This window comes from Meles meles, chromosome 8 (assembly GCF_922984935.1).
Source record: "Meles meles chromosome 8, mMelMel3.1 paternal haplotype, whole genome shotgun sequence".
In the NCBI taxonomy this organism is placed as follows: domain Eukaryota; kingdom Metazoa; phylum Chordata; class Mammalia; order Carnivora; family Mustelidae; genus Meles; species Meles meles.
Genome location: NC_060073.1, coordinates 98,346,665 through 98,373,116, shown reverse-complemented (window position 1 = coordinate 98,373,116; position 26,452 = coordinate 98,346,665). Strand labels below are relative to the sequence as shown.

The following is a 26,452-nucleotide window of genomic DNA, read 5'->3' as shown; positions in this document are numbered from 1 at the left end:
TTGCTGCTTCCTGGAGGATTTCCCTTCTGTTTAGTGACACTTGCTTCTTACACCTGGGAGCTTCTGGAATCAGACCATTCATTTCTGCTCTCAGATGGATGCTGGGACTTAGGGCTATGAGCCTATCTCAGCCCACCTTACTTGGCTAACGGGATAATGAGTCGGTGATGTCCACGGTTTGCCAGGCCCATGTAAGAGACTTTTCACAGCAGCGTTGATCTAACATGTTCTCAGAATGCTCTCGGGGAGGGGCTGGCGGTCTTTCTTTCCTCTTCCTTTTCTAGCTCTTCTGGTGCATTCTGTGCTGAGAACTCATGTAAGAGAAACCAGACAACTTACAGTGGAACACGTTTATGTCTTGAAAGCACTCAGTTTCCTTCACCTGATAAAGAACTCTTCTTCTTTTCTTTTCTTTCTTTCTTTTTTTTTTTTTTTAAAGACTTTATTTATTTATTTGGGAGAGAGAGAGAACAAGGATGAAGGGGAGGAGGGGCAGAGAGGGAGAAGAAAACTCCCTGTGGAACAGGGAGCCCGACGCGGGGCCCCATCCCCGGACCCTGGCATTATGACCTGAGCCAAAGGCAGACACTTAATGACTGAGCCACCCAGGTGCCCAAGAGGCATGCTTTAATATCACAGCAATTTTGATTTGTAAACCGAGAAATTAATACTGCATTTCCTTCATTGAACGTCGTAAGAGCAATTTGGGCCTGAAGACAGAGTGACATTTAGAAAAATCTTAATGACTGAGAGGCCTGGTAACATTTAAAATATAATTTGATTTGACCCAAAATGACTTTATACCCAATTCTATGTAAAATATCAGAGAGCTTACTTCTTTGTTACCTTTAATTGTTCACTAAATGACTCAAGCTTTTTAAAAAATTGTTTTAGAGCACTAAATATCTACTGTGTTTGAAGTCTCTTGAACTGATACATACGCAAATTTAATGATCAAACCACCATTCATAATAAAAGGCAGCACTTAAATTTTTTAAAAAAATCTTTATTTATTAATTTTATTTTAGAGAGAGAGAGCAAGCATGAAAAGGGGGAGGAGTAGAGGGAGAGGAAGAGACAGAGTCTCAAGCAGACTCCCCACTACGGAGCCCCACACAGGACTTGATCTCAGTACCCTGAGATCGTGACCTGAGCTGAAACCAAGAGTCATATTTTTTTTTGAGATTTTACTTATTTATTTGACAGACAGAGATCACAAGTAGGCAGGGAGGCAGGCAGAGAGAGATGGGGGAAGCAGGCTCCCTGCTGAGCAGAGAGCCCAACGTGGGGCTCAATCCCAGAACTCTGGGATCATGACCTGAGCTAAAGGCAGAGGCTTTAACCCACTGAGCCACCCAGTGGCCCATCATTTAAATTCAGAATCTAAATTTTTTTGACCTTTTAAAAATTTTATTTTTATTATTATACAATGGCTAACAGAACATAATGAATCTAAATTTTAGATGACTTGTACATATATATATGTGCAAAATAGAAAATACTGCTTCTAAGTATTTTCTAATATGCTTCTAAGCAGTATTTTCTATTTTGCTGTAAGCCAAATTAGAAGCTATTCAGCTATACTTGTCGTTGTTCAGCTATTTCTTTTTTTTTATTTTATTTTTAATTTCATTTATTTATTATTTTATTTTATTTATTTATTTGTCAGAGAGAGAGAGATCACAAGTACGCAGAGAGGCAGGCAGAAAGAGGGGGGAAGCAGACTCCCCACTGAGCAGAGAGCCCAATACGGGGCTTGATCCCAGGACCCTGGGATCATGACCTCAGCTGAAGGCAATGCTTAACTGACTGAGCCACAGGCGCCCCTCACATGCCTAGTAAGTAGGAAGAGTAGCAACAGTTTCTGTTCATTGAGTCATTACAGTGTTCCAGGCACTGTGCTGGGATCCCTCTCTTTTAATTGCCACAGGATAATACAAAGGGGATATGTAACTTCCATTTTACAGAAGAAACCTGGAGTCAGGGTGGTAAGTGTCTCCTGGCTCAGAATCCTGCAGCAGCACGTGTACGAGAGCTGCTGCCTAGCCCGGTTCTGTTCGAAGTCAAAGCTTGTGCCCTCCACCACTTGGCTCCCCCACCTCAGTAAAGACGACACGGGAGTGAGTTAGAGCAGAGCCTGATGGCTGTGCTGAGGCAGGAAGGGAGGTCTGGGCCAGACTTAGGAGACCAGGGCTGTCGGAGGGAAGGAAGGGAAGCCAGGACTGGGCCACAGTGACAGTGGTGACAGCGTCAGTTCTCTGGGAACCCTCACGGGGCACTCATTTCTGTTTTTTATTTATTTGAGAGAGAGAGCAAGCACGAGTGGGTGGGGGGGGCAGGCAGAGGGAGACGGAGAAGCAGACCACCCCCTGAGCAGAGAGCCCAACGCAGGCCTGGATCCCAGGACCCTGGGATCACAACCTGAGCTGAAGGCAGACGCTTAACAGCCCGAGCCACCCGGGCACCCCAGGCTGCTCATTGCTAGGGTGTAGAATGAATGTGGGCACACCTCTGTCACTGACCTGCTGTGCACATTCTACAAAGTTAATGAACCTCTCTGACCCATAATTTTTTCACCTGGAAATTGGAGGTCCATAATCTCCTTGCCTGGAGGGGTTATGGGGTGATGCCTAAAATCACCAGCCCAGCATTTGCCACAGGGTTGATAAGCCCCAGCAGATGCCTGTGCTTGATAGCTACTTAAAAGCTGTGAACTCGGGCTTCACATTCACGGTGTAATGTGGGAGGTGGCTGAGGTCCGGAGAAGACAAGTACTTCTCTGGGATCTTCAGGACTCATGAGAGAGGTGGTGTGTGGTTCTGATTCCTGCAATCTTCTTCAGAATATGTGGTCTTTTTTTTTTTTTTTTAAAGATTTTATTTATTTGATAGAAGACACAGTGAGAGAGGGAACACAAGCAGGGGGTGTGGGAGAGGGAGAAGCAGACTTCCCGTCAAGCAGGGAGCCTGATGTCGGGCTCAATCCCAGGACCCTGGGATCATGACCTGAGCAGAAGGCAGATGCCCAACAACTGAGCCACCCAGGCGCCCCAGAATATGTGGTTTTTAATGCTAAGTCATACAAAAACCAGAATGTGTCCCTTCCCACTGTCCCCATCACGCCTCCTCAACCCACCCAGCCCCCAGAACGCAGAGGATGGTCTGTGGGAAGCCAGGCTCTCTCGTCAGGCCCTCCCTGCTTCTGGGACCTCTTCAGGCCTAGAGCGTCATCGACCTGGTGGGGTTTAAGATCTGAGACATTTGAGAAATGATTCGGGCACTTGGCCAGCACCTCTTCCCTGTTATCCGGCTCCCTACTGCCACAGCCCAGGAGTTTCCAGGCACATGGTCTCTTTGTTGCTTAGACTTGCTGTCATCATCTCTTTGGGGCCTTCAGGTGTCCCAGTGTAGACTCCCCCTTTTTCTCACCCCACCTAGACTTGGGTTTTGGCCTCCAGCCAGAAAAGCAGAACCAGACGGCCAGGCTGGCTGGGGCTTCCTTGGGCCCGGATGGCACTTCAAAGTTGTGTCTCGTTCCTTTTCCACCCACAGTTCGTTTCTCTTGGGCCTCTTGGCTCTTAGGAGACAGTGCGGGTGGCAGTTGAGAGCGACGGCATTTCTGGACGTTGACATTTGTTCAGGAAGGACGGGCAGGATGCCGCTGGGAGGAGATCCCCGCAAATCAGCCGAAGAGGTCAGGCTGCACTGGGGCGGGCTTGAAGGGAACGCTGTCCTTCACGTTCAAGCTGTTGCAGTAACTTTCATTACAGCAAAAGAACACGTTTTTCTCCTTGCTGGTGATGCGGGTATACTCCACACATCTTTTTGGGCAGCCCAGGATGGAATACTGATAGAAGTATTCTGTAGAGTCACAGGGAGGCCCAGGTGAGACTCGGAACGTGAGGGCATGTGGGACTGTCCCCTGAGGCAGAACCCGAGACTTGCAGCCCCTCCGTACCAGGGACAGACAGTCTCCTTCTGGGACAACTCGCCCGGTCCCCAACACGCCCACGCCCTTACAGCAAAGGACCTGCCACAGCTGTACTGTCTTAGGGTTCGGTCACTGAGTATCAGGGATGGATGGGGATTTGGAGGTCAACCGTAAAACCTGATCATTGTGTAGACGAAGACATTTGAACTCAGAGAAGGTGAGTAACATGCCCTAGACTACTGAGTGGGTTAAGACAGAGCTGGTGAGACTAGACAATTCTGACTCCAAATCTAGTGTACCTGCCCCTCCCTTTTTTTTTTTTTTTTTTTTTGCCAGAACAATCATAAAATTCGATCTCCCGTCGCCCTCCTTCTTTTGCCCTCATCTTACCGCCAGTGAAATGTTGCGTATACACTTCTTTGGTCTGGCATGCAAAGTCAGGGTATCTGGGTCGACAGGAACCAAAGTTCCTCCTGCAGTTCTTGCCAATGAATTCATCGCAGGAAGTGCAAAGTTTCCCCGTAAGATCTGGACATAATTGAGAAGCATAGGATGAGACCAAGGGATGCCAAGTCATGGGGGCGGCGGGCAGGGGTCATCACTGCGAATGTTGAGACTGAGGCCACGACCCCTGACTCTGCAGATTTCCCTCATCCAGCCTCCGGGGTCTATCCCTGCAGAACCTGGGTTTGTCAAGAATACAGGTTTTAGGAGTCCCACGGTTATCAGGAAGCCCTCTCCCTTCTTTCCAGCATCAGCCTATAGCTGTGGCTTCTGAGGGAGACACTGATATTGGCATTTCTTGCTGGTAGGGATGGGCTAGGTTGGCTGAGAGAGAAGAGCCAGGGCCCAGTGGGGGAACAGAAGGAGAAAGATCTCTCTTCTGAATTATTTATCAAGACTTGGGTCTTAGTGGAAAGAAAAGGTGACGTAGCTCTCTAGCTTGTCTATCTGTCGACCCTAGGAATTCGGCATCATCCTTCCCCTCACACTGTTCCTAGACTGAGAGTCTGGTGAAGCTCTTGGACAGCAGCTCTAGAAGGGTCCCCAGGAAGAGTTTCCATGGGGTGGGGGGAAGGGAGTTTGTAGCAGCCAGAGAGGCTCAGGGCCCAGACCCCCTCAACACTGTCAGGACTTGCTAGGACATTACTCCCCGAACCCATCATCTTGCCCCCTCTTCCTGCCTGCCATGGGACTCACCCTTTGTGGAAGGCCAGCCCAGAACCAGGAAGACTCCTGGGAACAGGAGGAATGGGAGCCAGTCCATGGATGTTGGGGAAAGGAAGGTGAGGCAGGCAATCAAGCTCCAGGAAGGGTTCGGCCATGGAGCACAAGCCAGGATGTGGGATGGAGAAGAAGCTGCTTCCTACTCTGTGAGGTACGTCCTGGACTGTGAGAGACGCAGGTCATTCACCTGGACCGGAGGCCCTGCCTCCGAGAGAGTGGGCGTTGTGCTTCCTCTCCTCGCTCCACGGCCAAGGCAGGGCCTTGGCCAAGAAAGATGCACAGGCAAAGGGTGACCTTAACTCTCAAAGGAAGGCAGGATAGCAACCACCTCATCCCAATGAAGGCAAGGGGTCTCCATGAGGCAGAGATGGGAGCCACCTTCAGATTCCTCAGTTGCTCTCTTAATTCAGCTTTCTATGTGTGATGCTACCTCCACTGAGGGGGGTACTGCCCCCTCTGAGTCCTGGCATCGGGCTTTGCCCCACAAGCGTACAAGGGCACGGCATACTCCTGTGTTGCGCTGGATTTCTTGATTCAGCCAAATCACCTAACACGGTTCTAGGATAGATTACTTCAGAGTTTCGTGGTATAGTCTGCCTAATAATCAAAATCTATCCAGAGGAAGAATTGGTCACCATTGACTAGAAGAAGGAAACAACAGTTTATGGAGGGGCAATTACATAAAGAATTGCAGGATTTGACTAAGCAGAATCAAGATCAATGGTGTTCTATAATGAGAAAAAGGTATGTGTGAAGTTCTAGAGATGGGAAGCTATTTCACAGACCAGATGCTTTTCTCAGAACACCTTTACCTGGTTTTGGTATTAGGGTAATTCCAGCTCCATTAAAGGAGTTTGGACAAATGAACTCTCCAATTTTCTGGAAGGCTTTTTCTGGAATTAGTAGTATACCTTCCTGAAACGTTTCAGAGTTCACCACGAAATCCATCTGGGTTTCCCTTGCGAGGATTTTAACTATGAAGCCACTATCTTTCATGGACCGAAGTCTATTTCTGACTTTTGGAGTGTCCTTTGGTAGTTGGAGTCCCTCAGGACTGCCATTATCTGGCACAATGAGCATCATACGAGTTTTCCTTACTATAGATTGCTTTGGTGACGACTTAAGATAATCTGTTGGCTGTGTTTGCAACACAGAGAAGGTGCTTAGAAAACTAGTCATTTTTTGGGAAAGATTTTATTTTATTTTATTATTTATTTATTTATTTTTTTTGAGAGAGAGCACAAGGAGAGGGAGAGGGAGAGGCAGAGGGAGAGGAGAGGGAGAAGCAGATCCCCACTGAACAGGGAGCCTGACACGGGACTCGATCCCAGGACCCTGACGTGATAACCTGAGCTGAAGGCAGACGCTTAACCGAGTCTCCCCCACCCCAGACGTCCCTATCGTCATTACTGTGATCTACTAAGAAAAGGAACCACTGAAGACAAAAAAAATTCTCTAGGTTAATTTTATATTATAGAATGGCAGGAATTCAAAAGATTCAAATACTAACACCCAAGAGGAATGAAAGCATTAGTATTGAACCCCAGGGGCTTTTCATTGCTCCCCTCTGCTCTTCTCTGAGCTAATATAATCTTTTAAGCAGCAAGCAATCATCTTTTCTAAGGCTGCCTCTCTACCCCGCATATGGGTAAGTGTCAGGTAAGTCTTTTCCGGCCGCTCAGGAGGCCGGCCCGTGACCGGCTCTGCCCTCTGGTGGCTGTAATGAGGAGTTGCAGCTGAAACGCGGGTGTCCTGCGTTCCGGTGGAGGCTCTTCCAATACCTCTGCCCTGCTCACAGAGCCCTTGGATGTGAGGAGCAGGCTAAGTCACACTGCGTGGGTCCCATGTGTCGTCTGGTTCTGGAGGGCCGAGGTGATTCCTCAGTTAATTCTGATGGAAGGCTTGCAGGAAAACTCTTGAGACATTGACCCTGGCTCCCTGAAGCATCTTTCCGCCCATTTCACGGGTTTGGAAATGGAGGCTAAGAAAGGTTAAGTGATTTGCGAAAGTCAGAGTACTAGGGAGCAGAGCTGTGACTGCGGCTTGGGCCTGTCCCCAAACTCATGCAGTTTTAATTAGTTAATTTATTTTTTATATTTCAGCATTATAGAATTATAATTGACAAATAAAATTGGAAAATATTTAAAGTGTACATCATGGTAGTTTGACATATATTAAATATCAATATTGACATACATATATATATAGATAAATATAGATAGATATTTACATACACACATTGTGAAAGAATTTCCCTATCCCCCATTTAGATAATTAATAGATCCATCGTCTCACGTATTTATCTTTTTGGCAGGGCAGAGGGGGAATGTGAGAACATTTAAGTCCTATTTACTATCTTGGAAAATTTCAATTATACAATACAATGTTGTCAACCAGAGGCTTCCTGGCTTACATTAGATTTTCACACCTAATTCATCTTATAGTTGAAAATTTGTACCTTTTTACCAACCTGTCTCTCTTTCTCCCTGCCCCTGGCAACCACTTTTCCAGCCTCTGTTTCTAGAAATTAGATATATATTTTTTTAAGACTCCACATATAAGTGGTACCATGAAGTGTCTGTCTGGCTTATTTCACTCAGCATAATGCTCTCAATTTCCATCCTTGCAGCTCTTTCTTTTTTTTAAAGAGAGAGAGAGAGAGGGAGGGGAAAGGGGGAGAGAGAAAATCTCCAGCAGACTCCCTGCTGAGCATAGAGCCTGATGAGGGGTTTGATCTCATGATCCTGAGATCGTGATCTGAGCCAAACCAAGAGTCGGACATTAGACTGACCGTAACTCCCAGGTTCCCCAGCATCCATGCAACTTTTATTTTTTTTTAAGATTTATTTATTAGAGAGAGCAGGAGAGGGGCAAAGGGACAGGGAGAGAATCCTTAAGCAGACTCCCCACTGAGTGCAGAGCCCAGTCCCAGGAGATCACAACCAGAGCCGAAATGAAGAGTCCAATGCTTAACGGGCTGAACCACCCAGGCACCCCTGTCCACGCAACTTTTAATTACTATGCTGGATAACGTGTGTGCAGTGATGGGTCAGTTTCTCCGACACAGCAGGGCTCATCTCAGCATTTTTCCTATTTGCTCTACATTGGAAGCATCTGCTGTCTGAGTAGAGGTCAGTCGGTTGAATGTTGAAATATTTTGGAGCACTAAACTCTGCCAGGAAAGCCAGAAGGGCTGGTCCGTGTGTAGGAGACCAGGGAAGTGCACCTCGTTATCAAGGCGAGGACACGGGATCAGCCTGCTTTAGTTCCTGAGAGGGGAGGCAGGGGCGGGGGCATGTAGCCCATGGGGTCAGAAGATCCTCTGGTGAGCCAGGCATTCTGCATTTAAATCCTTGCTGAACCTCTTCATAGCGCTCTTGATCTTGGGCAAATTAGTAACTTCGCTAAGTTTCGGTTTCCTGAACGGTGAAGTGGAGATGTTAATAGTATCCACAACACAGGCTGGTTGGGATGACGGGATGAGTTAATACACGGAAAGCTATGCGGGCAGCTGCGGGCGGGCAGCTGCGGGCGAGCATCTCGTGTTTCTAGTTGCCTTACAGTGGGCTGGGGACAGAGTAAAGGGACGCCCCACGACGGAGACATGGTGTGAAATCTGGCGCGACAAGCAGGCTCAGGCTGAACGGCTGCATGAGATGGTGTCCCGGGGGGAGGACCGCACCGGTGGGGTTGCAGCCCGGAGTGGAGCGCTTCTGGAAGTCTCCCACCCCACTGCACTAAGCACCTTGCCCAGCTCAGGAGTCTGGGGATCAGGGATCATCCCTGTTTCCAGACAGAAGCTAAGGCTCTTCATACACAGAAGAGCTGAGATCTGAGGCACAATCGATCTGCTTCTGCTGCGTGGGCTCTTATGGTTGGGGGTTCAGCCTTGTGAGGTGCTGAAGAGGCTCGGCACCCTGAAAGGAAGACCCTCTTGAGAGGAGGGTGTGGGGACTTGCGGAGAAAGCCGAGCAGTGTGGGGACTCTTGTCTTTGGAGGACACACCCCTGCTTTGTCACACTCTGCCCCATGGGGACCGGCCACGGGCTGCAAGGCAGTCTTCTGTGTTTCGTCCTGCAGTGACCCTCTTTCTCCTTGGGGCCTTTTAAGTATGATTTCTTCAATAGGCCTCTTTGCTTGCACTCTTCTCTCTCCAGATAGGAGAAGGACTGTTGTCATTGCCCCAAGCACGAGGAGTCCCCTCCACTTCCTGGAGGGAGCCCAGGGCTCTGGCAGCGTTGCTCAGCATGGCGGTGAGGGGCGGGCTACAGCAGAGCTGAGGAGACCAAACCCCTGGGTGCCAGGGGTCAGAACAAGGGTACATTCTCTCGTTGGCTCCCAACCCCAAACCACTGGGGGCTGTGACAGGCTGGTTATTTCAGGGGTGAGGAAACAGCTCTGAGAAGGTGTGCCCCGAGGGCATGAGGACTCTCAGAGCCCCATGCTGTTGGGACCACACCCTACCATCTCTTCAGTCTTTGACATAATTTAGGGCGGTTGGGGCACGCTTGGGGGTGGGGGTGGGGTTTCAAAACCCATTACCTGGGCACAACCCGACCTTACCCCAAGCCCAAATCCCTCCCCATCTCCTCCTGTTTATGGCAAACCTACGCCCTGAGAAGATGAGGGGAAAACATGCGGCCATCTATAGCCAGAGAAGTGACTTTTCAGGGATCCAAGTCTGGGGTTTTCTAACCATCTTTGTACTCAGGACTCGAAGCGTGTGTCGGAATACAACAGCCTGCCGAGAATCTGGGGGAGAGGAGCAGTGGGGCTCTGCCCCTTTCCCAGCCCTTCATGGCTCCCTCTGGACCCCAGAACTCAGTGCCATCTCCCTAAACTGTTGCTGTGGCTAAGAAAGAAATCTGAGAAGCTGATTCATACCGAGGTGTTTTGTTTTTTTTTTTTTAAAGATTTTATTTATTTGGCAGAGAGAGATCACAAGTTGGCAGAGAGGCAGGCAGAGAGAGAGAGAGAGAGAGAAAGAGGGAAGCAAGCTCCCTGCTGAGCAGAGAGCCCGATGTGGGACTCGATCCCAGGACCCTGAGATCATGACCTGAGCCGAAGGCAGCGGCTTAACCCACTGAGCCACCCAGGCACCCTTTTTTAAGGTTTTTTTTTTTTTTAAAGATTTGGTGTTTTGTTTTTTATGATTTTATTTAAGTAACCTCTACCCCTAACATGGGGCTCGAACTCACAGCCCTGAGATCAAGAGTAGCACATTCTACCCACTGAGTCAGCCAGACGCCCCCTCCCCCACGCCTCAAGGTGTTTTTGGCACAGGACTCCCCAGGGGTATTCCCATGTATTTAATACATAGTTAGTGAAGAGCTCAACACTCCAGAATTCCGTGTTAGGGAACACACACAAACGATGGTAACTTTTAGCCCAAAGGAGTGACTGCGGGCGATGGGCCTGGTCCTGGGTCATCTGGGCCCAACCATGAAATAGTCATGAAAATAATAATGATAAAATAGTGACCACACCCTGGAAAGTCATTGTGTGTCAGGCACTGGGCTCGATTTTGTATGTATTACTTCATTTAAGTGTCATAACAATTTCATTATTATTCCCTTTTCAGGTGAGGAACTGAGGCTCAGTGGTGTTACTCTCTCAGGTAGGTGTCATTTCTTTCTTTTTTTAACTTTTATATTTTTTAAAATTTAAATCCAAGTGACCAACTGATATTACATCATTAGTTTCAGGTGTGGTGTTCAATAACAGTGTCATTTCTAGTCAGTGGTGGAGGTGGGATTCATACCCAAGTCTGCTTGATTCCAGGCTCGAACTTTTAATCACTTTGAATGGGGCGATGGCCATTTCAAGGGTTAGCAACGGCTGAGGTGGAGGTGGGCCCTTTAGAAGGATTCTCTGGGGTATCCTCTGGGCGTGTGTTGAGAGCAAAGGAGGGAAAAGCTCTATCGTGTGAATTATACCACGGGGCTTGATGCTTACTCTTTTCACGGCTTTGTCTTGTTTCTATTTTTTTTTCTTCTCCTTGCTAGTTTTACTTGACGTCTTTTAAACATTTTTGATTGATAAGTATAGGGTTTGGGTTCCAAGGCATGATTTGGCTCTCACTTTCCACAGTGAAGCTTGAACAAATTGCTTAACCTTTTTTTTTTAGCTCCATACTTTCAGAATAAAATTCTTATTTCCATAGCCACCTCATAGGATTGTTTTCAAGGTCAATCATGCAAACAGATATGCACAAGCGTGATCTCACTCTGCGCTGAAACTCTGCCCCATCACTAGCGGGCTGCCATATCACTGTACTTGGCTCAGTTAATCTCTGTGCCTCGGTTTTCAAAACAACATGTTTAAACCACTACTTGCCGCGTGGTCCACAGAAAACATCGATCCTCAGAGGACACATTAATCTGTCTGTAAAAAGCCTTGCAAATACAGATATGGAGTGTGTTTAGAAACGTAACTCCTCATTATCCTATAGCCAAGTGCACATTAATTCTAGTTACAAAAGGTTCAGCTCATGGTGTATTACCATGATTTTTCAGAAGTGCAGGCAAGTTAGCTGGGCACCGAGCTCAGGATCTCATGGGGAGAAATCCAGGGGCCAGCCAAACGGAATTTTCATCTGGAGCTCAAGGTCCTCTTCTAAGGTCATTCAGGTTATTGAGAATTTGACTCCTTGCAATTGCAAGAATGGGGTTGAGGATGAACATAAATGAATAAATAAAATAGAATGCAAAGCCAGTCCGTCCCTCACCAGTGTGAGTTTGAGAATCAGTGACTTGAAGGGTAAGATTTCTCACGGTTCCAAAATTATGTGAACCTAAGTTTCTTCTTACTTAGCTGATAATTCTTATTTTGGTATTTCTACTTGGCTCTTCTTCCTCTAATACCATAAGAAGAGCTCCGGACATGACGCGTTTTCATCTTTTGCCTCACCTCATCCGTGGATGGATTTTGATTTAGGTTCTTAGAACCTGGAACACAGGTGGTGCCTCTATATTTGGGCCCTCAGAAGTTTGTAGATTTCAACGACCAATTTTGCACCGAAGCTCAGAGTCCAAATGTAAAGACTCACAGCCCCACGTTCAGACACCAAATGATGAAGTTCTAGAATGTACGTGAGGTTTGGTGTGGAGAGGTCCAGAGCCAATGACCAAGAAAGAATTCTTGAGACATCTTTGGTGCAAAATGGTGGTTTATTAAAGCATGGGGACAGGACCCATGGGCAGGAAGAGCTGCTGCCTCTATTTTTTTTTTTTTAAGATTTTAGTTATTTAATTGAGATAGAGCATGAGAGAGAGAGAGAGAGAGAGAGAGATCACCCACACTAGTGGGGGAGGGGATAGAGGGAGAGGGAGAAGCAGGCTCCCCACTGAGCAGGGAGCCCGATGAGGGACTCGATCCCAGGACCCTGGTATCATGACCTGAACCGAAAGCAGCTGCTTAGCTGGTTAAGCCGCCCAAGAGCCCCATTTTGTTTCTATTTTACTGAGGTTTAATTATTTCATTTAGCCTGGGGTTGGGGCTCAAGATCTCTCCTGCGACCCTCCGGCATCTTGTTCTCTTGGCGGGCTTCCCTTCCCCTTTCTGGGGTATTCTCTTCACCTTCCTGAGCTTGTTTTGCCTCAGGGTGGTCACTGTGAACTTGAGCGGCAGGTTGATGGGATGGCCGGTCATGGGCAGGCATATTTACACCCACCGTGACCAGCTTCTTCCTTAGCCCCAGGCTCAGGCTGTCCCGTGCCTCAGTGTTACACTGTGGCTCCCAGTGGACCAGGACAGAGGGATTGGGATGTAGGGAATGTTTTCTTGAGCCATTGCCTCAGGGTTTCAGTTAATTTTCATTGCCCGCTCCCAGCCAAAGGTGCGAACCAAATTATGTTTAGTGAACTGTTAAACTAAACCCACATCTTCTGACCTGATGTGGGAGAGAGTTGACATGAGCTCTCCCTCTACGTGGGCATTACAAGAAATATCTGCTCATGGGCAACAATCAATTCACTTGGGTTTTGCGAGCCCCTACCCATGGCCCAGCCCCATCCTAGGCACTCTGGAGAATGCAAGTGAACATAAGCCCCCAGAATTGCAAACAATCTAGTAGAGAAAAATGAGGCTAGATGGAGGAAATATTCCCCATGCTAAAAGAGTTTTCAGTGCCCCGAAAGTATTTTTTTTTTTTTTCCAGTGGCAGCTCCCTTGAATCTTAACCACCTTTCCAACAAAGGACAGGATAGCTTTACAGAGGTGGGCGATTGGGGAGCCATATTCATGTTGGGGGGGAGGCGGGGAGTGGAAGAAGGGGAGGAAGGAATATTCGGGAAATACAAGGTACTGGGAAAGATGGAAAGAGAAGAGTGGGGGATGGGGGAGCAGACTGTGTGGAGGGTGTGATGTCGGTGTGAGATGGGATATAACATCAGTGGTCTGACTTTGGACATGTTGAATTTGATGGACATGTTGAATTTGATGGAGATGAAGAGATGGCAGAGGAGGGTTCAGGGAGGGAGCATACAGAGGGTATTAGAGCCAAGAGAAGCAGTCACTGGAGGAGATAATTAATAGGGCAAGAGGACCAAGGATGGAGCAAGCCCTATCATGTCCATAACCTCAGGTTTTTGGTGCTGAAAAGAAAAAAATAAAAACCTGAAACTCAAGGGGTGCCTGGGTGGCTCAGTCAGTTAAGCGTCTGCCTTGGGCTCAGGCCATGGTCCCAGAGTCTGGGGATGGAGCAGCACATTGGGCTCCCTGCTCAGCGGAAAGCCTGCTTCTCCTCCCTCGGCTGCTCCCTCTGCTTCTATCTCTTTCTCTCTGTGAAATAAATAAATAAAATCTTAAAAACAAACAAACCATGAATCTCAAGCCACTAGGTATGATTATCATTATTACTATTACTTCCGGCAGCGGTGCTGCTCTGGGGGTTTGGGACAGCGGCCACGCAGCCCCCCCCCCCCCCCCCCCCCCCGGAAGAGAGGATGTGCCCGATAAGCAGGCTTTGCCATCTGGCTTCTACCTGGAGCTGGGGGGTCTGCCTGAGCTGCTCACAAAGACTCGTCCTGGAGGAGTGTCCGTGGATGTGTGCCTGCGAAGGGCCCTCCGAGGGGCAGCCTGCACCAGGGACCATCGGGATCAGGGACGTGCCAAGGAGACGGTCTCCAACCTAACACGCCATAAAGCCAAGTAGCGGTGCTGAGTGGCAGGAAGTGGGACGGAAGACACGCTGGAAAGCCGCTGGCAAGGAGCAAACACCAGAAAAATGAATTGATAATTAAAAAAACCCAAGAAATTGATTCAAAACATGCCCCATTATACCTGGGACACTAGACTTTTTGGCTTTTGCAACCATTTTGAAATTATGGAGACGTGGGCACCCCGGGGGATCTGAGCAGAGAGTCCCTCGCAGACCACCTTTGGACATGCATCCCAGACTTCCGTCTGGGGGAGGAATGTTTCTGGGCCCAGGACTGGGGTGTGGAGGTATGACAAGGATCTCCCCTGTGAGCCTACATCCGCAGGAGATTTCTGAGACATGCTCTTTCGGGTCTTGGACCTGCAACATTTGGGCTTATATCTAAGTCTTTGAAATGATAAGGGCTGTTTTTCCTTTTCTTCCTGGAGCAGAAGGTGTCTTCTAAATGTACCTCTTACTCCTCCCCCACCGACCTCTGAAGGGCGCCAAGAGTTCAGTGCTCCTTGTTCCCTCTTCTCATCTGATGAAGCTTTTCACCTCTCCGCTGCTGCCCTTCTGGACTTCAGTGATCAGAAACCACCTCAGCTCAGGGCCCCGAGGAGAAGACGTTCTGTTCCTCTAACCCCAAGGGCATTGTCCCAGGCTCTTCCTGGAACACCGGTCCTGGGCTTGTCAGGAGGACATGCCACTGGGCTAGTGTGTCCACAACCCACCTCCCCCTCCACCCCGGCTGGCGCTACCTGAACCCCACTCCCGCCCCCCAGCATTATCACCCTCCTTCAGAGCCAGGATCCAATCGGACCTCCCCCCGCACTTCCGGCTCTGACCACCTCCCTGCCCCCGCACTTCCGGTTCTGACCACCTCCCCGCCCCCGCACTTCCGGCCCTGACCAGGGGAGGCGCTTCTCTCAGGGCTCCTCTTCTTGACGTCATACAATCCCCCCTTCCACAGATTTGTCATGGCGCTCCTTGCTCGGCACTTTCCCTCAGGTTGAAGTGCTTAGAACCCCCTCTCCTCCCGGCTCTTAGACCGTCTTCCTTCATCCCCCCACGCAGCTTCCGCGCCCCAGCTCTGGAATCACAGCCTTCCTTTCCTCCAAGGAGCGGAGGCAGAGCCTTCTCCAATCCAGGGCTCGTCAGACTCCGTTCCAGGGGGCTGAACTCAGTACACGCTTCCACACTGAGGAAACAACGGGCCCGGGTGAGCGACAGGAAGGCCAGGTGGGAGCGGAGAAGGGAAGGGGAGTCGGGAGAGCACGGAGGCCAACAGAGAGGACTCTGTCACTGGGGTAACGGGGAATGGCAGAGGAGGACGAGTCCACGCCAGGCTGTGTTCGCGTCATGGCTCTCAGCTGTGCTGTGGGGAGACACCGCAGTCAGAGGAGGCGTCTTGCAAGAGGAACAGTCACACCAAGACCTGAAGTTGGATGGACACTTTCTTAAGGAGGAAGTGGGGAAAGCACGTTCAAGAGAGAAAGGAGCTCCTGCCCGGGACGAGGAAGGTTCTCCACCATGTGAGCCTAGGGTGTCAACTGGGAGGGGCTGTCTACAGAGGGGCAGGCGGCAGACATCACCCCTCCGCCCTAGGAGCTTCCCGGGACCCCTCAGGCTTCCCCACAATGACCCAGGGACTCAGCTGTCTTTCTTTCCTCTCCAGACTGCCACCACCCTCTGCAGCCCGCCGAGATTTTCTCCACTTATGCCGGGCCTTGACACGTCGAGGTGTCCTCTCCCTACCTACACTTTTCAGTTTGGGAATTTTCCTGCCAATCACTTCAAACACAGGAACAGTGCAGGAGTTTTGAAAATCTTCCCACTTTCTTACAATCTGTGAAACCTGCCACCGTCTCTCCACAGTTGGCCTCGATGGCATCATGATCAGGAGGCGGACGACCTGGATTCTCCACTTGCGGGTCATGTGACCCTGTGTGTGTCCTTCAGCCTCTCTATCTTCAGTCTTTGCTCCAGGAAAAAAAAAAAAAAGTAGTATCTCTCAGGAAGAATTGCAAGGACTAAATTAGTACACATAAACTATTAAATTGCTTTTAAATGTACCTTTTGAAGAGACACGGAAGCAACATCGTGGAAACAGCGGGGTGGGGTGGGGGGGGCAGCGGAGTTCCGAAGGACAGTCCCTCCACAGAAGCCTTGAAAAGAGCAAAAATTGTCAGAATCAACCTTGTTTAAGGTTTATAGAAATGGGGAGAAAGATGAATCACAATAAGGTGGTTTAAACACGGAGAGTTTTGTGGCATTTGAAACTTAGCATTCGTCCCCGCAGACTTCATTCTTGATGTGGGTAACCTGGTTCCAGAGGAAGCAAAATGATCTTGTTGTCCAAGACTTGTGTTTGTCTTGAACTTTCTACAATTGTCTTTATTTCACCTGACTTGTAACTCTCCCCAGGCATATAAGCAGCTAAGTGGAGGGTTTTCCTTGAACACGTTGAAAGGTAAAGGGACAAGCTCTGGTTACTACCTGGCAGGAAACATTAGGGTTAAGACAAACAGCAGACATGCCAAAAACCAGGGAGGAAAATCTGGGGAGAGAGTAACTTTGGGGAATGAGCTTCAAAGCACCCTCCCACATGATGGGGGGGGTGTCTAGAAAACCACAGAAACTTCCAGAAGAGGAAAGACGTGAGAAGAACCTAAGACTTCACATCCCTCTGATCTGTAGGCTCAGTGCAAGCAGGGATATACAGAATGGATTCATGATGCCAGTGGTTGGAAAGGCAGGACATGCTACCCTTTGTTGGTCTAATTCTGGTATTAGAGACATTATCCGAGCACTTCAGTACTCAAGGCCATTCTGATTCCCCATGGCTGTTACTGTCATTACTGCCTGATTTTAATCCCTCCACCTTGAGGATGGGCTGCTAATCAAAGCTTCTACAGGACAGAAATTTGGACCCATGTGACCCCATTCCTTGTCCTCAAAACTGAAAACCTTCTATGAGCTTTTAGATCAAAGTGTGGAAAAAGATTTATCCTTCCCTGGGGCTTGGGATTTCTTGTTAGTGAGCCTTTAGCACCTGGGGGCAGCATCAGGGCCCTACAGAAATCATATATGAACAATGCAAGGAAGAATTATAATGAGACTCATGCACAAAACACCTTTTGAATCCATTTTACTAAGGTTAGATTGTGCATGTTGAAATGAACTCATTCAAAATGTAGAGTTCAGTGAGTGTTGACATATGTGCTCCACTATAGCCACCGCCCTCGTCAAGCTGTAGGACATCTGCATCACCCCAGAAAACATCCTCAAGCCCCTTTGCAGGCAAAACCACTATCTGACCTCCTACCCTTGAACCACTGATCTGCTGTCTCTAGAAATGTCACTAATTGTTGACTGCATCTAAACACTTGGGTCTAGATAATGTTTTTTATCCTAGAGGAAGGAAAAATATGTATGTTCACACGAGAACCTGAAAAAGACTATTCATAGCAGCTTTACTTGTATTAGTCTGGATTAAACTGGGGGGGGGGGAAACTCAGATTTTCTTCAATGGGCGAGTGGATAAAGAAGCCGTGGTACGTTCATATGATGGATTACTATTCTGCAATAAAAAAGAATTTGATACACACAGCAACTGGACAGCTCTCAAGTATATTATGCTGACCAGAAAAATCCAGTCTTAAAGGATTGCGTACTATATGATTTCATTTTTGGAACACTGTCTGAGCGATAACATTATGGTGATGGGGAAGAGGTCAGTGGTTATCAGGCTCTGGAGTTGGAGTGTCTGAGTGTAAGGGATGGGGATGGAACCGTTATACATCCCGATTTGGGTGATTATTTCAAAAATCTATACCTGTGACACATTTTCATAATAGTATACACCAAAAAGGGGCACCTGGGTGGCTCAGTGGGTTAAGCCTCTGCCTTTGGTTCAGGTCATGATCTTAGGGTCCTGGGACCGAGCCCCACATCAGGTTCTCTGTTCAGCAGGGAGCCTGCTTCCTCCTCTCTCTCTGCCTGCCTCTCTGCCTTCTTGTGATTTCTTTCTCTCTCTGTCAAATAAATAAAATCTTTTAAAAAAATAGTATACACCAAAAAAATGAGTACATATAAAAACATGAAATTTGAATAAGGTCCATAGTTTACACTTGATTTTAGCCAAAACGCAAGAAGCCTTTTGTATGAATGAATGAGGGACATAGTTTGGTTAATAGTATTGTACCATATCTATTTCCTGGTTTGTAGAATGAATTATGGTTATTTTTAATGTTTCGCTGGGAAAGATGGATGAAAAGTACACAGACACTCCCTATTATATTTAGTAACTTCTTGAGATTCTTTTCTTTTTAAGATTGATTTTATTTATTTAAGAGAAGAGACAGAGACAGCATGAGTGGAGGGGAGGGGCAGAGGGAGAAGGAGAAGCAGACTCCCCCCTGAGCAGGAAGCCTGGCATGGGGCTCGATCCCAGGACCCTGAGCTGAAGGTAGACACTTAACCAACAGAGTCACCCAGGTGCCTCTCTAAATGCAGATTTGTTGATGGCATTACTGTTGCCTAAAAATGTCCTTATTCCACTTTATTCCTGAAGAACCTTTTCCTCTAGATATGGAATTCTATGCTGGCACTGCTCTATTTCCAGTGTATTGAAGATTTCATCCCCCCAATTTCTAGTTTCTGTCGTTCTGATTGAGAATTCAGCTGCCAGTCAAACACTCGTTTGCAGCTATTATGTTAGTTGTCTTCTGATTACTTTTTAACATTTTATCACTGTCTTGGACTCTCTGAAATTTCACTGTAATGCTGTATTTGAAGTTTTGTCTTGCTTAGGATTTTTTCAGGCTTCTTGAAACTCTTGAGTTGATGATTTCCGTTGGTACTGAAAAGTTCCCAGCCCTAAAATTCACACAATGGAATATGACATAGAAAAAGACATGAGGCTTCCTACAAGAACAAGAACAATTCCTAGGATGCGTACCGTTTGATTCCATTTATATCAATATTCAAAAAACAAAACAAAACAAAAATATAGTGTGGTGGAGTGCCTGGGTGGCTCAGTCGGTTAAGTGTCTGCCTTTAGCTCAAGTCATGATCCCAGGATCCTGGGATGGAGTCCTGCGTTGGGCTCCCTGCTTAGTGGGGAGCCTGCTTTTCCCTCTCCCTCTGTCCCCTGCTCGTGCTCTCCCTCTCAAATAAATAAATAAAATCTTAAAAAATATATAGTGTATAAAACTATAAAACCAAACAATGGTTAAGTTCCATAATGAGAAAGGATGTTTCCCACTAGATGAGGAAAAAGGAGAATGTAGTTAGGGAGGAGCCCTCGGTGTGGGGAATTTTCTGTGGTTTTGGCAATATTTGATTTCATGACCTGGCTCATGGTCAGTGATTTAAGATACGCACTTATGTTTTTGACACTTTCTGGTATGTGTATTTTATTTTTTTCATCAGTATAAAATATAAACTCTGCACACATACACACTCCCTCTCACTCGTTCTATCTCTCTCTCTCTCTCTCTCTCTCACACACACACACACACACACACACACACACACACACTCACACACGCACAGGAAATAAGGGGGAAATCTGGCCAACCGGTCAGGGACAGTCTCTGAACCCAGAGAGATTATTTTTGTAATCTGAAGGATTCATTTAAATAGTATGTCACAAGGCAATACAGAGAGCTTTGTGTCACCATGGGAGTGCCCGAGGTTTTGCAAAAAGGTCTCTAAGCATGGCCTCTGTGTTTTGATGACTTTCCCATGGAAAGCACACAAGAGGATTCCCTAATTTCTCCTTAGCTGAGGTCACCCTTTGAGTGAGTTCTCCCAGTGAAAGATAGGTTTGTTGAAACAGTGTGTTGAAAGTAGAGGAGTTTTTTTTTGTGTGTGTGTGTGTGTTTTAAGCTGTAAACCATAAGAGGAACAATGGGTAGATGAGTGGTTATGTCTGTTCCCTTGGGTCCTAGCCTTGCCCTTTTAGTCACATTGATGTTCACGCTCTCTTCTCCATCATAGGAGGGAACCATCTAGGGAACTGTGGATATATTGAACAGAAAGCCTTGGGGATCGTGAGTCTCATGATAGAAAAGATAGATAGATAGACACGTAAAGTCTCCCCAGATACACTCCTTTTATGTTCTTTCTTGGACCTGCTCATAGTGTCTTTTCCTGTTTTCACATCCCTCCATAGAGGAGAATGTCTCTGATTTCATCTCGTCTCAGTTACCAAAGGCTGTGCTGGTCACTGGCCTGAAGGAAAAGAGACAGGCTGTTCTGATCGGACCATTTTCACAAACGCTGATTTAGAAGAAACTGTCCTGTCCCTGCTAGATCACTGGAACAAGTCCTGTGGGTGCTGGGAAGAGCCCAGGACCCTGAGGCCATTGGTGCTACACCAGAACAGTAATTGGAATTCTTCACTTTGTTGAGACGCCTCTGTGTGGGATCTGCCTCTGTGGAGGTCTTATTCCTCAGATGCCGGCGGTATTCACCTGCGGTCCCATGAACCTCTTCAAAAAGGCTATTATATTGAGTGTCTGGGTGGATCAGTTGGTTAAGTAACTGCCTTAGGCTCAGGTCATGATCCTGGAGTCCCAGGATGGAGTCCTAGGCTCCCTGGGCTCCCAGCTCCACAGGGAGTCTGCTTCTCCCTCTGACCTTCTCCCCTCTCATGCTTTCTCTCTCACTCTCTCTCTCTCAAATAAGTAAGCAAAGTCTTTAAAAAAAATAAAATAAATTTCAAAAAGTCATTATGTGAAAATATCTTAATTACCAGTGATTTTCTGGATATTGTGGCTGTATTCGCTGTGCAGAGTAGATCCATTTCTTTTAAAAATAGTGGTAACTTGGGGGACCTGGGTGGCTCAGTGGGTTAAGCGTCAGACTCTTGATTTCTGCCTAGATTGTGATCTCAGGGTGCTGGGGTGGAACCCCGTGTCATGCTCTGCACTCAGTGATGGGGGGGTCTGCTTGGGGATTCTCTCTCCTCTGCCCCTCCCCCTCCTCATGCACGCACGTGCTCGCTCTCTCTATATAAACATCTTAAAATCTTAATCTTAAAAAAATAAAAATAATGATGCCTTAGAACTGGAAAGTGAGTTTCCATTCAAAAAACATCATTTTGTTTTTTCTGACTTACATGAAAACACTGGAGAGGCAAACCAAAAATGCTAGTCCATAATCAAAACATAATCAAAACAAAATAAAAAAAAACAAAAATCATAAACAAAAAACATAATCAAAACAGCTTCTAACCAGACACATAAAGACACAATTAGGCACCTACCTTGTCGCTCTCAGAGTTGAGTGGTTGGGCTACTCTTCTGGACTAACAGGTGGGCCCCCAGGAGTCTGTGGTGGTTAGAAGGGAGAGCGTCATGAGCAAGAGATTGTGACAGACTTACATAAACCCTAGGGCAATCGGCAAAAGGGATTCATTCCTGAATACTGTTAAGTGACAGGTCTGAAATATATGACATAACATGAATTATGTGGGCTGCTTTAAGAGGATCAGAAAAGAACTAGGGGCACTGAGAAAAGGAAAGAGGGGGCCCAGTAAGAAAATCAGGTATCATGGGCTATTCACGCTGGAAGGATGATTTTGAGGAGACTTTCAGAGATAAGTAAGTCAATAAAATAGGGCTCAGCTGTAAGCTAGGAGTCCAGGTGGATCACTAAGGCTGGGAGAGGAAAATTCTGCTTGAGGAGAAGTGGTAGAACCGTAGCACAGGTGTGTCATCAGGAGAAGAGACAGTTTCTAATGAGGCGGAGGAAGAAAGCATTTCCTCCTTTCTTGTGGGCTGCCATTAGCCAAACAATGAAATATGGAATTCCTAGTAGGTAAAGAAGGGAGAGCTCAAAAGGTCAGAGAAAGGAACGTAAAGACGGAAGAGAAGATGCTGAATTCCAGAACAATGGGAGGAGGGAAAGGGAAAGATCTGTTTGTAAATATGCAGAACACAAGAATCAGTGATGTCGTGTGTGTGTGTGTGTGTGTGTGTGTGTGTGTGTGTGTGTGTGTGTAAGGAACACATATTTAATGGTCTTATTTCAAAGCTTCACCAGGGTTCTAGGTGCCCTGGGGAAGCAAGTTAACTAGTTATACTAATAACCTCCAATATGTCATGGAGAAAATCTCCTCCATACACATATCACTCTTATTGTTCCCCATGTCTCCAGCCAACATCTGGCTTAGAACACGACCCACTATGCTTCTGTAGCCCTAAATTGTGCCCCATTGCAATCTGCTTCCTTCTGGTTGCTGTTTCTCTCCCTCTATTGTTTTGCCCTAAGCACGGGCGCAGACGTTTCCCTCAATTCCTTTTGATGACAGCAGAGACGAGGCTTCCACCTGTTAAAGGTATAAGAACAACTGAAGGAAACTACCAGAAAACTTAAAATGAGATACTAGGTGTGGCTGTTTCTAGAATCCACCGGCTCAATCCCCTCCATGGGACTTGTACCTCTAGCCACCTCTCTGACCGAATACCTAGTCCTTCTCAGAGTTGGGGTAACCCCCGCCCCCCTGTACCTGGCCTGGCACCAAGTGGGAAGGACCAGCTTCCCTGGCTCCAGGAGGAATCTCAGACCTCTGTTTCCTAACAAAATCTCTCTTAGTACCTGGGAAACTTCAGGATGGGAAGCAGATTCCTCCTCAGCTCTTCAGGGTCTGCTTTGTCTCCGGGTGACTGAGTGTGAAACTGGGAATCCTCTGTCGGTGTCCCGGAATCTTACCTTCCACCTCTCTTCTCCACTCCTCATATCTATGCCTTTTTAAGGGTCTATGCTCAATGCCCTTTCTGCATTGCCATGATTTGCGCTCATAGACTCTTTTCAGCTTTAATGAGCACCTTGGCATAGGAGACTCTGAATCGTAACCACCTAGCTCTGACTTACCCTCATATTTTCCCACAGTGTGGTATCATGAAAAAAAGAAAAAAAAAAGCACAGAACATGGCATCAACCATCTTGGGTGGTCAGACTGGAATAAATCAGGTCCAGGGAACTTTCGGGTCCCTTTTCTCCCCAGTTCTCCAAAAAGAGAATCTACAGAGTCACTGATTTCCCTAGGGGTGGAGTACGCCTTTCCAGCACCTTCCATGGTGTCCCCACCCCTCAACCCTCCCGGGGAAGCCCAGCCTGGCAGAGGTATAAATAGGCACCTGGCAGCTTCCTGCCCTAACCCACTCCTTTCTCTTTTCAGAATGGACAAGCCCCTGCTTTTGGGACTCTCCGTCCTGCTCGGCTGCATTAGGAGTGAGTCTTTGGGATTGGCGGTTGGTGTGGTGTGTCCAGGGTAGGGAACAGGTTAGAGCTCCCATGACGGAGGGAGGGATTCCGAAGGGAGCCACGTGATCGCTCTAATACCATGCCTTTCACCTCCAACGCCTAACATCCCTGGGACCTTCACCAGAGGCTTCATCTCCCCCTTAGAGGCGGAAATAGGGGGATTATAAAGGAATTGAGAAGATTTTCATGGCAGCTCTGAGGCAGGGTTTGTAAAATGAGGTCTGCAGAGCACGTATCTTTCCCCCCAACAGTGCTGTCTGGGTCACTGCATGACAAGGAGCACGCAAGTGAGTAGAAACAGATCATGGTGTGGGAGGGGGGAGATGGGAGGAGGGAGGAGAGAGGAGATGAGCCAGGCAGAGCGGGCACTGGGTGTTGAAAGGAACCCAGAGACAGACCTTGAGTTTCTGTACTCAGCAGCCTCTTACAGCAGGATGGGTTGGGCTGGGGGTTGATTTGCTGTTTGACAAAACAACAGGAGCTGCAGGTGACCAGGGGACAGGGTGAGTTTGCTCAAGGGCAAGTCAAAGGGAGAGGCGGGAGTGGATATTGACTTTCCGGGTACCAGTTGGCTAGACCTACCCGGTGGCAACTTTGTGAATTTCAGACACTTTTCCCCTTTGTCAGCTTCCAGGCACAGGTAGCTAAGCAAGCTGCACGGGTCAATTACAAAGAAGGGCACCAGAGGGGCACGGGTGTGTTTATCTTTCTCCTGTGGCCTGTGCTCTAGGCCCCAAGAAGGTGAAGGGAAATGAAAGAAGGAGGAGGTGCAGAGATGCCAGGAGGCAGGTGCCAAGGCTTTGGAGGGACAGAAAGAGCCTAGACTGGTCCCAGGTGAAAAGCACGGTCGGACCCCATGTATTATAAGCATCACAGGGACCCTGTAAGAGTCTAAATCTCGGATGAAATTGCAGATCGCTTTTGTTTCTCCTTGCCAGTACAGTCCAGGAAATAGTTATCAAGGATGCCCATTATTCCAGTGAGTATGAAGAGGACCTGATTATCTCCATCTTGACTTCTTTCTTTTCCTTGCCCCGCCCCCTTTCTTTCCCCTCCCACTCCCCCCCCCCCCCCACCAGCCCAGTCTCCCCAGACTGTAAACTCCATTCCCTCTCCTGGTGTAGCCTCTCTTAACAGAGGCAAATGCCTGTAGTTCCTGGGTCTCTGTGAAAGCCTTCTGGACTCCGAGCTCGGAACGGGGAGGTGGGCGTTCTCGTGGCAGCAGGAGCTCGCTTCTCACTTCTGCTCCTGGTTTCCCGGCCGAGGACAGACCTGGTTCAGTGCAGGATGTGCCACCTGCAGTTTCCAGGAGAAAGGTGTTCCAGAGGCAGAGGAGTGTGCACTGCTACAGAAGACGAGGGCTGCGTGACTGGGAGGATTTCCAAGAGTAAGTTGGGGGACGGGGGTGCGGGAAGCTGAACGGGAGACATAGGTGCCATGGAACAAAGCAGGGACCTTATTTTGCCCCAGGCAGCCCCAGCCCTGGGATGCTTGATCTCTCTACCCCTATCACAAGCCATAATGGAAAATAGATGGAGGAGTTCCCCCAGGGGTGGGGATCTGCAGCTGCTGAACCAGTAATGTGAGAAGCCTGCAGAAAGCAGGGAGACTGGGTGGGGAGGAGAGGGGAGGCAGACAATATGGCCAGTGGAGACCAGGTGCTTGTTGGAGAGGGGATTCCAGCTCCTTGTCTGTCCCTGCCCAGACCTCCATGGGGTGGTTTTAAACTGTGAAGATAGAAGGACCAGTGTCAGCAACAGACACGAGCTAAATGGCCCTCTCGGTTTTCCTGCAGTTCGTGCTAAGCAAAACCTTGGCATTTATACCCCTGACTTAAACCAGTGTTAAGATTCTCCACCGAAACATCCAGCTTTGGAAATCCCTCCGTTACTGCTGTCACCCCCTCCCCACCCCCAAGAACTTTTGCAAACCCTTCTGCCACTGCTTTCCTTCTGGGAAGTCCTTACCTGGCAACATGTTGCAGTTCTGCCTGTTTGGATAACAGAGACTTGACCTACCTACAAGGCTGTTCTGGTCTGCTGGTACGGTCTGCAAAGAAGTTTCTTTGCAGAAGCCTTTTTGCTAACCTGTTCCCCCCCCCCCCCCCCCCCCGCCCCGCAGAAGATGGGACTCTGTGGTTAACCTTCATGGGCTGCCTGAAAAACTGTGCTAATGTGGACAATATAACATGGAGTGTCTACTTGGTGACGTTCAGGTGCTGCAGGGCCTCTGACTTATGCAATGAAAACCTGTAGAGGTTGCGTGTCCTCTGAGGGCTCCAACCTCTGGATGACATTATTGTCTCAGCCTCTTCCTGAGGATTTCCTGGAAAGCCACTGTTTCGGATCGCAAGCACATGGTTCTGCCTTCTGCCTGTGTAAGAAAAAGTCCTCTTCTTTTCTAGATTTTCCATCTTGGTCCCTGGTGGTTGTGGTGATGGAGTAGAGGGAAACGAAATACTTTGAGAGCAAGACCAGTGTGTCCCGCAGGTTCTTACAAAACCTAGTGCTTTCACTGTGTACCAAAGCTGCTTCAGAATAAGAAGACAAGAGATGTACGCGTCTGACTCATGATTTTTAGCTCTAGTCAAGATCTCAGTGTGTTGAGATCAAACCCTGCCCTGGGCTCTGGGTTGGGCGTGGAGCCCGCTTAAGATTTTCTCTCTCCCTCTCCCTCTGCCCAGCCCCCATCACGTGCTCGCTCTTTCACTCAAAGAAAAAAAAAGAAGAGAAAAAAAAGTAAAAGAATGAGACTGAGAATAGGTCAGTTCTTTTCCCGACTTTTTGCCTTCCTACTACAGTAGGCTCTTTTCTTCCCTTTTCTTTTTTCTTTTTTTCCTTTTCTTTCTCTTTCTTTCCTTCTTTCTTCCTTGTGTTT

The 26,452-nt window shown here is 47.9% G+C and overlaps 1 protein-coding gene across 1 annotated transcript; it reads left to right on the top strand.

Moving 5' to 3' along the window:
- The first annotated feature begins 23,490 nt into the window (after positions 1-23,490).
- On the top strand, positions 23,491-25,830 carry PATE1 (prostate and testis expressed 1). Its single transcript, XM_046015955.1, has 3 exons — positions 23,491-23,562; positions 24,749-24,962; positions 25,697-25,830. The coding sequence occupies exons 1-3, from the start codon at positions 23,491-23,493 to the stop codon at positions 25,828-25,830; spliced, it is 420 nt and encodes a 139-aa protein (XP_045871911.1).
- The last annotated feature ends 622 nt before the right edge of the window (positions 25,831-26,452 follow it).

What these genes read in the sequence shown, in the direction of transcription:
- PATE1 (XM_046015955.1), top strand. Translation starts at nt 23,491, where the DNA reads ATGGACAAGCCCCTGCTTTTGGGACTCTCCGTCCTGCTCGGCTGCATT. An exon ending in GTGAGTCTTTGGGATTGGCG is followed by an intron (nt 23,563 to 24,748) that starts GTTGGTGTGGTG and finishes TCTCTGTGAAAG; the next exon opens with CCTTCTGGACTCCGAGCTCG. An exon ending in GACTGGGAGGATTTCCAAGA is followed by an intron (nt 24,963 to 25,696) that starts GTAAGTTGGGGG and finishes CCCGCCCCGCAG; the next exon opens with AAGATGGGACTCTGTGGTTA.